At 46.2% G+C, this 15,355-nt stretch overlaps 1 protein-coding gene across 1 annotated transcript in view; it reads right to left on the bottom strand.

Annotated features, from left to right (window-relative positions):
* Positions 1-15,355, bottom strand: part of LOC149440963 (vomeronasal type-2 receptor 26-like) — a 149,256-nt gene that overhangs the window by 63,537 nt on the left and 70,364 nt on the right. Inside the window, exon 3 of the mRNA XM_089657931.1 lies at positions 12,380-12,671. Within this exon, the coding sequence (XP_089514057.1) occupies positions 12,380-12,671 (292 nt within the window). The remainder of the gene's footprint in view (positions 1-12,379; positions 12,672-15,355) is intronic.

Raw genomic sequence — 15,355 nt, 5'->3', positions numbered from 1 at the left:
TATTTTTCCAATTAAGAAGGGTTCGGTGAATGCGCATATGAAACTGGTGGGGGTCAGTACCTCCAACAAGGTTAAGAACCACTGCTCTAGAATAAATAATAACTCTCTAGAATAAATAATGTCCTCCTCCCACCTGGCCATGAAGAGGTTGGCCAGGCTGGGAGCAAATTACGTGGTGACGTCACGCTGCTGAGACCACGAGGAGGTCCAGCGGCCATTCTGCTTTCTGTATACGGTCAGTGTTAGTTCCTATGCTGATTCTATTTGTATACCTTACCTTTAATAAAGCGTTTTTTTGGCTGGAAATTACTACACTATGGGCATTCTTCTTTTTGGCTCTGGATGAGCCAATACCGCCTTGAAGCCCATTCCTGGAGGCCAAATACCATATACATTGCATATTATGCTTTGGCATCTGGCGAGTGTGCACTTTAAACATTCCTTCTGACACGTCACCTGTGAGATTATCCAGGAATACACGGATCACCTACTAGAGTAAAGAGGTCACTTACTAGAGACTACCCTGATTACATCGGTTACCATTATTGTTTGAACTATTTTATACGCCCTAACAGGAGAGTTTTGGGATATATTTATCATCCTTACCATTATATGCACGGCACTTTATCTATCATATGTGTATTGCATTTTGTCACTGTATATGGGCACTTTACTTATCTAGTCAATTTTTGGTTCTTATATATTGATTTAGCACTGCACCCCTCATGTTGAATTTTATCCGTTGAGGTATTTTATGGTTGCCTTTGGTGTATCAGCTACTAGTTGGTCTTGGCGCTCGCTTCATTTCTCATTTTTCTCCATTTTATTTTCACCATTCTGTAGCTGTAGCTGCCAATACTCTTTTATATTTATGTAAATTTTCTGCAATATGAATGACATTTTCGAAATTTAGATCTAAAAGAACCTGTATCCCAGATGATGTGTTCTCTATTACTAATGAGACTGAGGACATTAAAGGGACGTTTATACATTTACAGAACCTAGCATCCTCAGAAATACGCACACTCTGGGATATTTCTTTCTTAAATTTTTAATAATGCAGGAATCGACTTATTGAAATTTCTAGTTTTACGAAAAAAGAAAAAATTGTTGCATTTAGACGCTGAAATCAATAAGGTCCGGGATAAACATAATCCTTTCAAAGATCTGAATGATTATAAATCAGAATCAGATAGACTGAAAACATATCTGGAAGGAATTGAAAAGGAACAGAAAATTAAAAAACAAAAAAAAATATACGGGATTCCAGAGATTACCACGATAATTGTATATTCAAAATGGCAAACTCACAATGACGAATCCCATACTTCCCCCATTCCGGTGGATAACAATACTCCATTACGACCCCCTAGATCATCTGGGAATTTCCAGAAATCCCACCAGAATTATCAACATCCTTCTAATACAGGTGGTTTCTCTAGGCAACCTGAGAGACCACAGCACTATGAATATACTATACCAGTTAGTAATAGGTTTGATCCCTTCAATCACCTACCAGATAATAATATAGGTTCTCGTGGATTCAATTGGTCCTTCGATAGAGATTACTCAAATAGAATGCCTACCCAACATCATTCCAGACCTAGGACATCCAACAATGATTTTAGACACAATTGGCAACCCCCGAGGAATAACTCTGGGTATCAAAATGGCCCAGGGGCGGACTTACAACTCATGGGGCCCCCGGGCAATAGGGGATCATGGGGCCCCTGTGTCCTTGCCCAAACTCAAAAAAGCCTATGAAAAAGGTACCAGGGGCATCTCATGGGGCCCCCTACTGACCCCGGGCCCTCAGGCAGTGCCCGAGTTTCCAAATGGTCAGTCCGCCCCTGGTTTGGCCCCAAGAAATGTTTGAATAAATTCAATAAATATATTGACATTAATAAGTTTGTTAGACAGCTAACACATAAGAGACATTTTGCTAACCCTACCAATAATCCAGCTGGGCTTAATCCTCCCTCTATCATGTACCTGGTGATGGAGGCCAATGGAGAGAGGGCTTCCCTTGTGGCTAAATTCCAGACTCCCCTGAAAGTGGGACAGTGGGAGTCAGGCACAAAGTTGCACAGGTCGCCTGTAGAAGTGCTGATTGGTGGTCCACTCAGGAGCACAGCTGGTGCACGGAGATAGCTTTGCAGACTGCAGGAGCCTGTGCGTGGTATGCAAGCCTTCCAGGATTTGGATGTTTGTTGGATAGTCAGTTCGAGCCAAGGTCAGGTACCGGTTGGGGAACAGAACAGACGTGGTCAGGTGGGATAGCCGAGGTCATGCACGGAGGAGTGAGAGAGAGCGTATCCTTTAGCCAAGGCAAAATCATATCAGGGGGTCAGTAGAGCAGACAAGTCCAAGTACAAGCCGGGTCGGAATCAGGAAGTCGCAGGTAACAGGAAACAGGAACAAACCACGGGGAGATAGAGGTCATCCAGCAACCAGAGGAAGTGATGAGTCTCCTTATAAAGGCCGTCTGGCACCAGACTGAGGCTGAGGTGTCCTTCTACGGCCATGTAAAGTATTGGCAGAAACGCCAGAACTTCTGCTGTGGACAGGACCCTGACACCCTCACAAGGCATTTCTGATTCAGGGGGCATTATATGCTCTAACTTCAGAAATGCATCCCTTTTCAACCCACCCCAACAGTCACATTCATATATTAATGTGTTTAAAGAAATGGTCTTGAAAGATTTGGACGTTTTGAAAGTTAAACGCCCACGGGATCAACAATATGTTAATGACGCTGTGGATAGTCTTTTGAACAAAAAAGACTTAGTAATACGACCGGCTGACAAAGGAGGAGGTGTGGCTGTCCTTAATAAGGTAGATTACATGACTGAAGCCTATAAAATTCTTAATGACACTAGTACCTATCGTTTGCTACCCAAAGATCCTGTGATACAATATAAAAAGGCACTTAAGACTAATATTAATAAGGGGTATCAAGACCACATTATCAATAAAAAGGAGAAAGAGTTCTTGTGTCCCTCAGCCCCAAAATTGCCGGTTATGTATATCCTACCAAAGGTACACAAAGATCCTATCAACCCCCCAGGTAGGCCTATAATTAGTGGAATAGGATCACTGTGCTCCAAAATAGGTCAATATATAGACCATTGTCTTCAGCCCCTTGTAACTGGTACCCCATCATACCTGAAAGACACGAAGCAGATGCTTAATGATTTCCGAGATTTATCTGCCTATCCTGATACATTTCTTGTCACTGCAGATGTGTGTCTTCTCTATATAGTAATATAGATCACAACGATGGGATGGAAGCATTGATATTTTATCTAGATGGTTTTACTAACATTCCATCTATACAGAAAGATTTTATTTTGCAACTTTTAGGATTTGCAATGGCGAACAATTACTTTTGGTTTGATAACAAATTTTACCTTCAGACACGCGGAGTAGCTATGGTAGCAAAATTTGCTCCCAGCCTGGCCAACCTCTTCATGGCCAGGTGGGAGGAGGACATTATTTATTCTAGAGAGTGGCCTGAATTGTCCTTTTTATAGATGCTACATCGATGATGTTTTCTTGTTATGGAATGGCAACGTACAGACTCTTCTTAACTTTTTCGGCACTCTGAATAACAATGATCTGAACATCAAACTAACTTTTGTTAATAGCCTTAGCCAGATTAAATTCCTAGACTTAACACTAATTAAGAGAGACAGTATGATCATCACAGAATAATTCTTCAAGAAATCAGATAGGAATAGTTATATTCCTACGGATAGTTGTCACCACCCAGCCTGGCTGTCAAACATACCGAAAGGACAGTTCCTAAGGATTTGGAGGAACTGCTCTGATCTTGACACCTACTACTCAAAAGCCTCCATCTTGAAAGAGAGGTTTGTAGAAAAAGGGTATAGTGAATCTGTATTAAATAAGACACTTATGTCAGTTGCAGAAGCCGACAGAGATGGTATGTTAAATAATAGTGGTATACAGAGACCAACCAAAACTTGTCCTTTCGTGACCACCTTCTCAATCCAACATAAGCTGATCACTAAAATATTTAACAAAAACTGGGGTATACTAAAGGCTGACCCAGTCCTTACTAAAATATTACCTGATAGACCAGAGATGACTTTCAGAAGAACAATGGCATTAAGAAATGTTATAGCCCCTAATGTGGTAAACCCTCCCACTAGCTTATCCTTTTTCTCCAATGTTACTGGATTTTTTCTGTGTAACAAATGCGTTATTTGTGTGTGCAATAATCATCGTAAAAGGAAAGTACATTCATTTACCTCAACATATTCTGGAAAAAACTACAAAATTGATACGTTTATTACGTGCCATAGCCGATATGCGGTCTATCTTTTGGGGTGCCCCTGTGGCAAACAGTATACAGGACATACCACAAGGAAATTGAATGACAGATTGAGGGAACATCTATACAACATGAAAAGAGGTTTTAAGGATCACTCGCTTTCAAAGCACTTTAAAAGATGTCATAATAAAGATCCTTCCAGCCTCACATTTGTGGGCATAGACATGATCAAATCACATTAGAGAGGTACCAATAGGAAAAGGGCAGACTCTCAACTTGAATCCAAATGGATTTTCCAGATGGGCACCCTTTACCCCAGAGGTCTCAATGTTGATATGGATCTCAACTGCTTTATTGATAACAGTTGAGACCACCCATTGGACCTTCTGTTTTTTAAAAAAACATTTCTTTATTTTTCCTAGCTCTAAATTTTCATATATTCCCCGCCTTAGTGTCCTATCCATTTCATTGCCTAGGATTTTTTCACCATAGCAAATCTATTTATTCTTATCTTATTTTATCTTCAATGCATGGACATTTTATTATCATCTTCCTTTGCATTTTTTATTTTATTTTTTATTCTACCAGTTTTCAGCATTTAATTTTTATGGGTGTTCCTATTGTCATCTAATGAATACAGGTGAAACTCGAAAAATTAGAATATCGTGCAAAAGTTCATTTATTTCAGTAATGTAACTTAAAAGGTGAAACTAATATATGAGATAGACTCATTACATACAAAGCAAGATAGTTCAAGCCATGATTTGTCATAATTGTGATGACTATGGCTTACAGCTCATGAAAACCCCAAATCCACAATCTCAAAAAATTAGAATATTGTGAAATATTGTGAAAAGGTGCAATATTCTAGGCTCAAAGTGTCCCACTCTAATCAGCTAATTAAGCCATAACACCTGCAAAGGGTTCCTGAACCTTTAAATGGTCTCTCAGTCTGGTTCAGTAGGAATCACAATCATGGGAAAGACTGCTGACCTGACAGTTGTGCAGAAAACCATCAATGACACCCTCCATAAGGAGGGAAAGCCTCAAAAGGTCATTGCAAAAGAAGTTGGATGTTCCCAAAGTGCTGTATCAAAGCACATTAATAGAAAGTTATGTGGAAGGGAAAAGTGTGGAAGAAAAAGGTGCACAAGCAGCAGGGATGACCGCAGCCTGGAGAGGATTGTCAGGAAAAGGCCATTCAAAAGTGTTGGGGACTTTCACAAGGAGTGGACTGAGGCTGGAGTCAGTGCATCAAGAGCCACCACACACAGACGGATCCTAGACATGGGCTTCAAATGTCGTATTCCTCTTGTCAAGCCGCTCCTGAACAACAAATGTCAGAAGCGTCCTACCTGGGCTAAAGAAAAACAAACCTGGTCTGTTGCTCAGTGGTCCAAAGTCCTCTTTTCTGATGAGAACAACTTTTGCATCTCGTTTGGAAACCAAGGACCCAGAGTATGGAGGAAGAATGGAGAGGCACACACTGCAAGATGCTTGAAGTCCAGCGTGAAGTTTCTACAGTCTGTGCTGATTTGGGGAGCCATGTCATCTGCTGGTGTTGGTCCACTGTGCTTCATTAAGTCCAGGGTCAACGCAGCCGTCTACCAGGAGATTTTGGAGCACTTCATGCTTCTTTCCGCAGATGAGCTGTCAAGGTCCTACCTTTTCCCAGAGGTTATGCTGCTCCATGTGCTGGCATCCATCTTGGGTTTCTGCAGAGCACGGTGGGAGCCTTTTATGCTTTCAGGCCTCTGCGGTCCATCCCCCAGAGGGGTGTGGTTGATCACATTTAAGCCTGTTGTCTGCACTTGCTCTTTTGCATTCGTGTCTTGTATGTTTGTGTTGCAGCAAGCTCTGTTTCTACTCTCGTGGCTCTCCTAGAAACTGACTCGGCTTTGACTAGACTATTCTCAGCGTTATCCCTTTATCTGACCTCCCGTTGCTGAACCCGGCTTGTGACCTGTATATTCTTGTCTACGGTTCTGTACTGTCTGTCCCGCTGTTATCGACCCGGCCTGCCCGACTACGCTATTGTCTTATCTGGTTCCTACCAGCTATACGCCATTGGCGGCAGCCATTACCACAGCTGGGGTGACTAGGGGGTCGCGACCTGGTCCCTGGCTGCGTCAAGTCCATCTCCACCATCAGGGGCCCTGGTGAAGGGCATCCTGGGGCTTAGACTCCGCGCCCTGAGGGACTCCGGTCTGTGGGTGGTGGTTGTCGTCAGTCGGTGCGTGACCCTGCTATTAGGCCTGCCTGTCCGTTCCACAGCTCCTGCCCTGACATTACATGAATGCCATGAATCCTGAGAATGCAGGTACGCCTTCGCTTCCCATGTTATTCGCCAGACTTGATCAACAGGATCTCCTGTTGGATCAGTTCGCTCAGGCATTGCAGACGCTGCTTCCACACACCGTGCACCTTACTCCTGGTGCTATTAGGCCGGTTTTCACTCCGGTGGTCACCCCTGCTGCTGCTTTGGTTGTTGCGCCTACCGCCGCGGCTGCTGCTGCACCCGCGGTGCCCAGAGGTATGACTGGTAAAAGCCCCTCTTCCACAGCGCTATGGGGGTGAGCCAAGTCAGTGTCGTGGGTTCCTCAACCAGGTGGGCATTTATTTTGAGTTAATACCCCACGTTTTTCCGACTGAGAGGTCAAAGGTGGGCTTCCTAATCTCGCTGCTCTCAGACAAGGCCTTAGCCTGGGCAAATCCCTTATGGGAGAGGAATGACCCGGTGATTCACGAGTTTTGTCGACGCATTCCGTAGGGTATTCAACGTGCCTGCTCGCTCCGCCTCGGCTGCCAAGATGCTCATGTCCATGCATCACGGTTCACGGACCGTTGCCGAGTACGCCATAGAGTTTCGTAACCTGGCGGCAGAGGTGGGCTGGAACAATGAGGCTCTGGTGGCTGCTTTTTCTCATGGCCTTTCAGATGCGTTGAAGGACGAGATTGCAGCCAAGGAACTGCCTGTGGAGCTGGAAGCACTAATTTCCTTCCTAATCCTGATTGACACCAGGCTCAGGGAGAGGCCTTCACTCAAGGAGCACCTGCGGAGGCCTCCCAACTGACTGGCGCCTGCGTTTTCTGTCCCACTCATTCCTCCCTCTCCTCCCACGCCTCCTGGGGATGGCTTGTTTGGCGGTGAGCCCATGCAGCTGGAGTTTGCTCGCTTTTCCGAGGGACAGCGGGCCGCTCAGCGTCGGGAGGGTTGCTGCCTGTACTGTGGCCTTGGTGGGCACTTTCGGCAGTCCTGTCCGGTCCGTCCGGGAAACGCTCGCACCTGAGATCCTGTCGGGGACAGATCTTGGGTGGAGTTTCCTCGTCCCCGGCGTTCCGCAAAGATAAACCACTGATCACCGTTGTCCTCTCTTGAGCGGAGGGCTCGGTGACGACCCAGGCATTGGTAGACTCTGGGGCCGGTGGGTTGTTTATGGACAGCTCGTTTGCTGCCCAGCACTCCATTCCCCTGCAGGCTCAAGTTACCCCATTGGTTCTCAAGGAGATAGATGGCAGGCCCCCGCAACCGCCGCAGGTTACCCACGAGACCCTGTCGGTTGAAGTAGCTATTGGGGCTGTTCACAGGGAGTTGGCCTGTTTTCAGGTAATTTCTTCCCCGCACTATTCTGTGGTGTTGGGCTATCGCTGGCTCCAGAGGCACAATCCAACCTTTAATTGGCGAACGGCCGAGATTCTCTCGTGGTCTCCACAGTGTGGGGCCGGGTGCATCCGTGGGCCGGTTAAGGTGTTGTGTGCCTCCTCGGACTCTGTGTTGCCTACCGACTATAGGGAGTACCTGGACGTGTTTGACAAGGTGCGCGCTGGTGCCTTACCTCCCCATCGTCCTTACGACTGCACCATACCCTTGCAACCTGGTGCCACTCCTCCACGTGGCAGGGTGTATCCTCTTTCGATTGCGGAGAATCAGGCCATGGAGGAGTACATTGCGGATGCACTTTCCCGGGGGCACATTCATAAGTCTACCTCCCCAGCAGGAGCGGGCTTTTTCTTCCTAAAGAAGAAGGGTGGTGAATTGAGGCCTTGCATCGATTATAGGGGTCTCAATCGAATCACCATCAAGAATGCCTACCCTATTCTGTTGATTACCGAGTTGTTCGACCGCCTCAAGGGAGCAACGGTCTTCACCAAACTCGACCTTAGGGCGGCGTACAACCTCGTACGGATCAAGCAAGGGGACGAGTGGAAGACCGCGTTTAACACCAGAACCGGTCACTATGAATCCCTGGTGATGCCCTTCGGGTTGTGTAACGTGCCTGCGGTCTTTCAGGAGTTCATAAATGATGTCTTTTGTGACTTGTTGCAGCAGTGCGTGGTGGTTTACTTGGATGACATCCTGGTTTACTCTGCCTCCATGGAGTCCCATATCCAGCATGTCAAGCGAGTGCTGCAACGGTTACGTGAGAACGAACTCTTTTGTAAGCCTGAGAAGTGTGAATTCCACCGGTCCCAGGTTGCCTTTTTGGGCTACATCATTTTTGCGGTGGGATTCTCCATGGACCCTCAGAAGTTTGCGGCGGTTCTGCAATGGCCTCGTCCCAATGGTCTTTGGCCCATTCAGCGCTTTTTGGGTTTCGCCAACTATTATCAGACGTTCATCAGGAACTTCTCCACGCTGGCAAAGCCTCTCTCAGACCTAACCAAGAAGGGCAGTAATCCTCACGAGTGGCCATCCGAGGCCATCATAGCTTTCGAGGCTCTGAAATCCGCCTTCGCTTCGGCTCCGATACTGTCTCATCCCAATCCTGGGTTGCCTTTCGTCCTCAAGGTTGGTGCATCTGAGACGGGAGTAGGCGCTCTCCTGTCTCAGCGTCGGTCGCCCGATGGACCCCTACTTCCCTGGGGGTTCTACTCCAGGAAGCTTTCCTCTGCAGAATGCAACTACCAGATTGTAGATAGGGAGTTGTTGGCCATCATTCAGCCTCTCAAGGAATGGAGGCACCTGCTCGAGGGCTCCGCGGTTCCGGTCCTCATTCTTACCGATCACAAGAACCTGACATATCTCTCAGAGGCCAAGAGACTGACGCCCCATCAGGCCAGATGGGCCTTGTTCTTGTTGTGTTTCAACTATGTCATCTCCTATTTGCCTGGTTCCACAAATGTCAGGGCTGATGCATTGTCGCGGCAATACTCTAAGTTGTCCAGGGAGGACTCTAAGCCAACCTCGGTCATACCTCCGGATCAGATCCTGGCTGCCATTCGCACCAGTTTGACTTCTCCCCTTGGGGAGCAGATTTTGGTGGCTCAAACTGACGCTCCTCCCGAGAGACCGGATGGTAGATGTTTCGTACATGAGGGATTGCGCTACCATAACTCCAAGACTGCTGGTCAACCAGAGATGAACCAGTTGTCCTGGGTCGTCTCTCGTTTATTCTGGTGGCCAACTCTCCATGCCGACATCGCCTGTTCGGTCTGTGCCCAGAATAAATCTCCACGGCATCTTCCATTGGGCCTTCTGCAACCCATTCCCAATGGGGAGCGTCCCTGGTCACACCTGGGCATGGATTTTATTGTAAACCTCCCTGTGTCTCGGGGCCATACGGTCATTCTCATGGTCGTCAATTGTTTTTCCAAAATGTGCCATTGTGTTCCGCTCAAGAAATTACCAACTGTGCAAGAACTGGCCACGGTTTTTGCCAGGGAGATTTTTCGCCTGCATGGGTTGCCCAGGGTGATTTTTTCGGACCGTGGGAGTTAGTCCGTGTCCAGGTTCTGGCGCGCCTTCTGCTCCCAGTTGGGTATCAGGCTCTCCTTCTCTTCGGCCTACCACCCGCAATCCAATGGGGCTGCGGATCGTTCCAACCAGGCCCTGGAACAATTCCTTCACTGCTATATCTTGGACCAACAGGACGATTTGGACAATCTCCTGCCATGGGCAGAGTTTGCCAGGAACTCAGCTGTCAACTCCTCCTCCGGGATGTCTCCCTTCATGGCCAACTATGGATTCCAACCTGCGGTATTACCTGAGAGGTTCTCGCCATGCTCTGTAGAGAACCATCTTGCTGCCCTGCGTTCTTCATGGGGGCAGATCCAGAAGTCCTTGAAGGACTCAGCACAGCGCCAGAAGTTCCAGGCTGATCGCAGACGGCTGCCCGCTCCTTCATACCAGGTTGGAGATCGGGTGTGGTTGTCTACTCGCAACCTCAATCTTTGGGTGCCCACACCCAAACTGGCCCCCCGTTTTGTTGGCCCTTTTCGCATCCTCCGCAAGGTGAATCCGATTGCCTATGCCCTTGCCCTTTCTCCTGGGATGCGGATCTCTAATGTCTTCCCTGTATCCCTGTTGAAGCCTCTGGTCTGCAATCGCTTCACTACCTCTCTGCCTCGGCCCTGTCCCATCCGGGTTTACGGTCATGAGGAGTATGAGGTGAGCCGGATCCTGGACTCTCGATTGGTGCGTGGTCGGGTGCAGTTCCTGGTTTATTGGCGCAGTTATGGTCCCAAGGAGCGTTCCTGGGTTCCTTCCGCGGATGTTCATGCTCCTGCCCTCCTCTGCGCTTCTCATGCCCGCTTTCCTCAGAAGCCTTTTGTTGAGCCACGGGGGGGGGGGGGCCCTTGAGGAGGAGGTACTGTCAAGGTCCTACCTTTTCCCAGAGGTTATGCTGCTCCATGTGCTGGCATCCATCTAGGGTTTCTGCAGAGCATGGTGGGAGCCTTTTATGCTTTCAGGCCTCTGCGGTCCATCCCCCAGAGGGGTGTGGTTGATCACATTTAAGCCTGTTGTCTGCACTTGCTCTTTGCATTCGTGTCTAGTATGTTCGTGTTGCAGAAAGCTCTGTTTCTACTCTCGTGGCTTTCCTGGAAACCGACTCGGCTTTGACTAGACTATTCTCAGCGTTATCCCTTTATCTGACCTCCCACACTGCCAAAAGCACCAAAACCTGATTCAATGACCTTGGAATTACTGTGCTTGATTGGCCAGCAAACTTGCCTGACCTGAACCCCATAGAGAATCTATTGGGCATTGCCAAGAGAAAAATGAGAGACATGAGACTGAACAATGCAGAAGAGCATCATTGGTCTATAGCACAGTCAAGAAGAGGTTAAACAGTAAGGGTATTATGTACTGTACCTCTTACTCATTCACGTGAGGAGTGGGCCTTCTCATTTTAAAGTAGCTTCTAGATTCTGATAAGTCCCTGCCCACAGACCTCCACTAGATCAGTTGCGGGTTTCCACCAGAAAGGTACCCTTTCAAGTTTGAGGGCATGTGGTCTAGTATGGTTTAGGAGGAGTGGGCATGCACACTTGCTGCTCCTAACATTCTGGCATGTTGGGTAGCATACCTGGATGAAGGTCTGGTATGGATTTTGGGGGAAACTGCACTTTTCTTGTGGGGGTTCCCCCTTGAAATCCATACCTGACACTCCTCAAGGATAAAGGTCTGGTACTGGCTCTGGTGTTAACCCCATGCTGGTCATTTAACAACTTTTTTCTTTTTGCTTACTTCCTCATAAAAAGACAAACAGATTTGCATGATACTTTTGGTCTTTAATGAATCCATGCTGACAATTGCTTAGAACAGTGGTCTCCAAACTGCGGCCTGGGCCAGATGTGGCCCTTTGATTGTCTTTATCCGGTCCTCAGAGTACTATTCCTATCACCGACATAAAAAATAGAACATAATTCCTCTCACTGACACCAATGATGGGACACTATTCCACCCACTGACACCAATGATGGGGCATTATTGCTTCCACTGATACCAACGGTAGGGCAATACGCATCCCACTGACACCAATGATGGGACACTATTCTGCCCACTAACACCAATGATGTGGTACTATTCCTCCCACTGACACCAACAATGGGACACTATATAAAACATCAAATATAGGGCATTGTTCACTCCCACTGATGCCAACACATTTTCTACTCCCTCTGGCCACAGTCTGGCCCCTCTGAAGTCTAAAGGCCAGAAAACTGGCCCTTTGTTTTGAAAGTTTAGATACCTCTGGCTTAGAACATTGTTTGTGCTGTGTGGCCTTTTATCAAATACTTTAGAAATATGTAAACATTATTGGGAGTATGCCAATCTCAATATGTAGAATTGTTGCTCACCTGTGGGTACCTGTAGATTCCAGTCACACTGGCCATGGAAGTCGATGAGGAGGATAGCCTGTGCCCAATAATTCCAACCACTTTGCCTTGTTTATAACAGCTGTAATTTGGCACTATCTTCTCTTTCCCTGAAATAATACCGAGAGTACTCTGCAAGGCTTTCAGCTGTGAAGTGCAGGAATCGTAGATGGTGTAACCCAGAGTTATGTTTGGCAAGATGTCTGTTCTGCGGTTTATTTCCTCTATGGCAAACATGAACGCCAGCATGTGCCGGAGAAAAACTGGTGTTGGGCTGAAAGAGACAATTATTTATGCAAAGGTATAGTAAACCAAAAATCACCCCTAATCTCCTTATTTTTCATTAAGCGGCTGTGGAATTCCTGACAGCAACAAATTAACTATGACAATGTATCAGGCAGGTTAAAGAGCATGCCTAAGAATCTTTTTATGCTTTTATTTTTTTATTGAATAATAATAAAGAATAATGCATGAGGAGCCAATTTAAATCTTTATCTTTGAACAAATGGCGACTATGGAGTATACAACCTCCTTTCTATACAGTTTCAGAGGTTTCCATTACATCAGGAAGCGGAGGAGTGAACAACAATTCGTAGACACATGGGGAACTGCAGTGATTTTGCAGCCAGGTGCTCAAAGGGATCTGCTAAGTACTAGGGATGAGTTTGTAATAACAAAGGGTTTGCCATGAACTCTGGATGCTTGCAGTTCATGAACAGGAAAACCTAAAGTTGTGTTTACCTGCTCAGCTGAAGCAAACTTTTGTTTGCAGTCGGAAGCCATTCATGTGGTATTGCTACCGCCACTAAATGACAACTTCCTGCTGTGAGGGCAGTAAGCATCTTTGGTTGATAGGACACAAGGGGCCACCTGCATCCTAGCAACCAAGGACACTGTGCGACATCATTGGCAGCTAGGATGCCAGCAGCCTCACAGTCATTATTTGTGTAGCACTACCCCTTAACCTCCCTGGCAGTCTGATTATGTCAGTATTTCTGTGCTCAAAGCGGTACATTTTTTTGCATGGAAAAATGTTGTTTTTTTATTGTAGGCCTGTAATTCTTAGGAATAACTCACTGAAATCTGTCCAAACAAGGAGTCTAGTAAACATCCCGGGTATGATAAAATTTTAAACACGTAATCATAAATTATAATATAATAAATAATCATAAAAAATAATCATATAATAATAATACATTTAATTCAATAAGTTAATCAAACCAAAAACACTGAAATGTGAAATATAGCGCCAAGTTTGCACATCACTGAGCTCAGTCGCAGAATCGTTTTCAGTATCTGATGACGAATTTCCCCCACAAATCATTATCACTCAATTCTGCAAGTGGTTCTGATTTACTATCGCTGTTCTTTAGCCGGTCTAAAGCTGCTTTTGACCTAAAGGGACGCTTTTTGGACGCCATGGACTTTTCTCAGTTTACAGGCAGAAAGAACAGTAAAAATGCAGGCAGGGCACAGGACAAAGCACTCGGGACAAAATGTATGTGAAATTGTTTGATACAGGAATGTTTTACTATGTGATTTTAGTGTATTGAGTGAATGTCACTTTTTAACATTTTTAAATTTCCCGCCAGTTCCATTCCCCATGCGTTCCGTACATCCCTGACGCTCACAGGGAACGGAACCCGGAAGATGGCCAGCATCGGCCGGAGGAGTTGGCCAGGGGGCGCTGCAGGAGGGACGTCGTGGGAGCGCAAGACAAGGTAAGTGATACAGGGATCCCGGAGCAACGGTGCAGGGTATTCCCAAGTGTAGCTCGGGGTTACCGCTTTTGGTACTGAAAGTTTACCCGGAGTTACACTTGGGAATACCGCCAGGGAGGTTAAGGGTTGCTTAGTAATTTTTGGGTTCCCTGTCATGTCATTCTGGACCTCTCTCTGAAAGCCCAACCTCTGCTGACACCACTGCATTCTTGTGACTTGAATAAGTCACCACTGTAAAAGGGACTCACAGACAAGTTACTGTAAATCAATATGAAGTTTATACTGAGCTTGAATTTAACTCAATAAAAAAAAATAACACAAAATAGCATTAGCCCATGCAACAATATAATCCATCTTGTCAGCTTTAAGTAAAGTAACAGCATCCACAGTAAAATACCAGTAACTGTTAGCAGACCTGCTTTCAGAAATAATCCACTGCCTCCAATCTGAGGTGGCTGTTGAATCACCAGCGAGCAAGAACAACTATCAATAAATAGATAAGCTCACTACAGGTCCTCAGAACTTGATGGCAAGGATTAGATTTGAAAATGGAAAGACCTCTCATCTATAATCAATCAATGTCCCTTTAAGAACAATATGGAGTCTTCTGCACGCTAGTTGGGGCCCAATTGGCGTGAAGATGATCATTAGTAAGTACCTCTCCTACTAATGGTGGTGAACTTGATGTAAAGTCCCCTGTAAGTCAGTAAGCAAGGACAGATTTGAAGTGGTAAAATATAACAATTGACATAAGTGTCTGTAGGCAAGAACAGCTCTCTCTCTCTGACAAGGGCCACAGGCAACAGTAATAGAAGAGTAAATTGCTGTTTCAGTTTGGCACTGCTGTACTCTGGTCTGCAGCTTTGTGTCCTGCAGTCAGCCTGGATGATGAGACTGTAACACAAATACATTCTAACGGTGGCAGCTGGAAGAACTAGGCCACCGGTTGGTTTCCTGCTTGCAGATTGGCTCACTGGGCAGCGTGACAAGACTGACAATCAGCAGACTTTTTCTGCTCCTCCTTTCTCTCTGACTCTGGCTCCGCAGCCTGGTACAACACTCCATCAGTCAGCACACTTCCTCCTCCCTCGATCTCTCCCCTCTCTCTTCCTGGCCAGTCTCCCGAATTTTGAGTTATATATGCCCCCGCCCACACGTAAGCTCCTCTGGGAAATGTAGTTCCTAGGTGCACTGTTCTTCAGTAAAGTCCTGCAATTCAGCATACAAGTTCCACGTG

The sequence above is a fragment of the Staurois parvus genome, unplaced genomic scaffold (assembly GCF_062004578.1).
Source record: "Staurois parvus isolate SC_StPar_1 unplaced genomic scaffold, SC_StPar_1.0 ptg001043l, whole genome shotgun sequence".
In the NCBI taxonomy this organism is placed as follows: domain Eukaryota; kingdom Metazoa; phylum Chordata; class Amphibia; order Anura; family Ranidae; genus Staurois; species Staurois parvus.
This window is presented reverse-complemented; position numbering and strand designations above follow the sequence as displayed.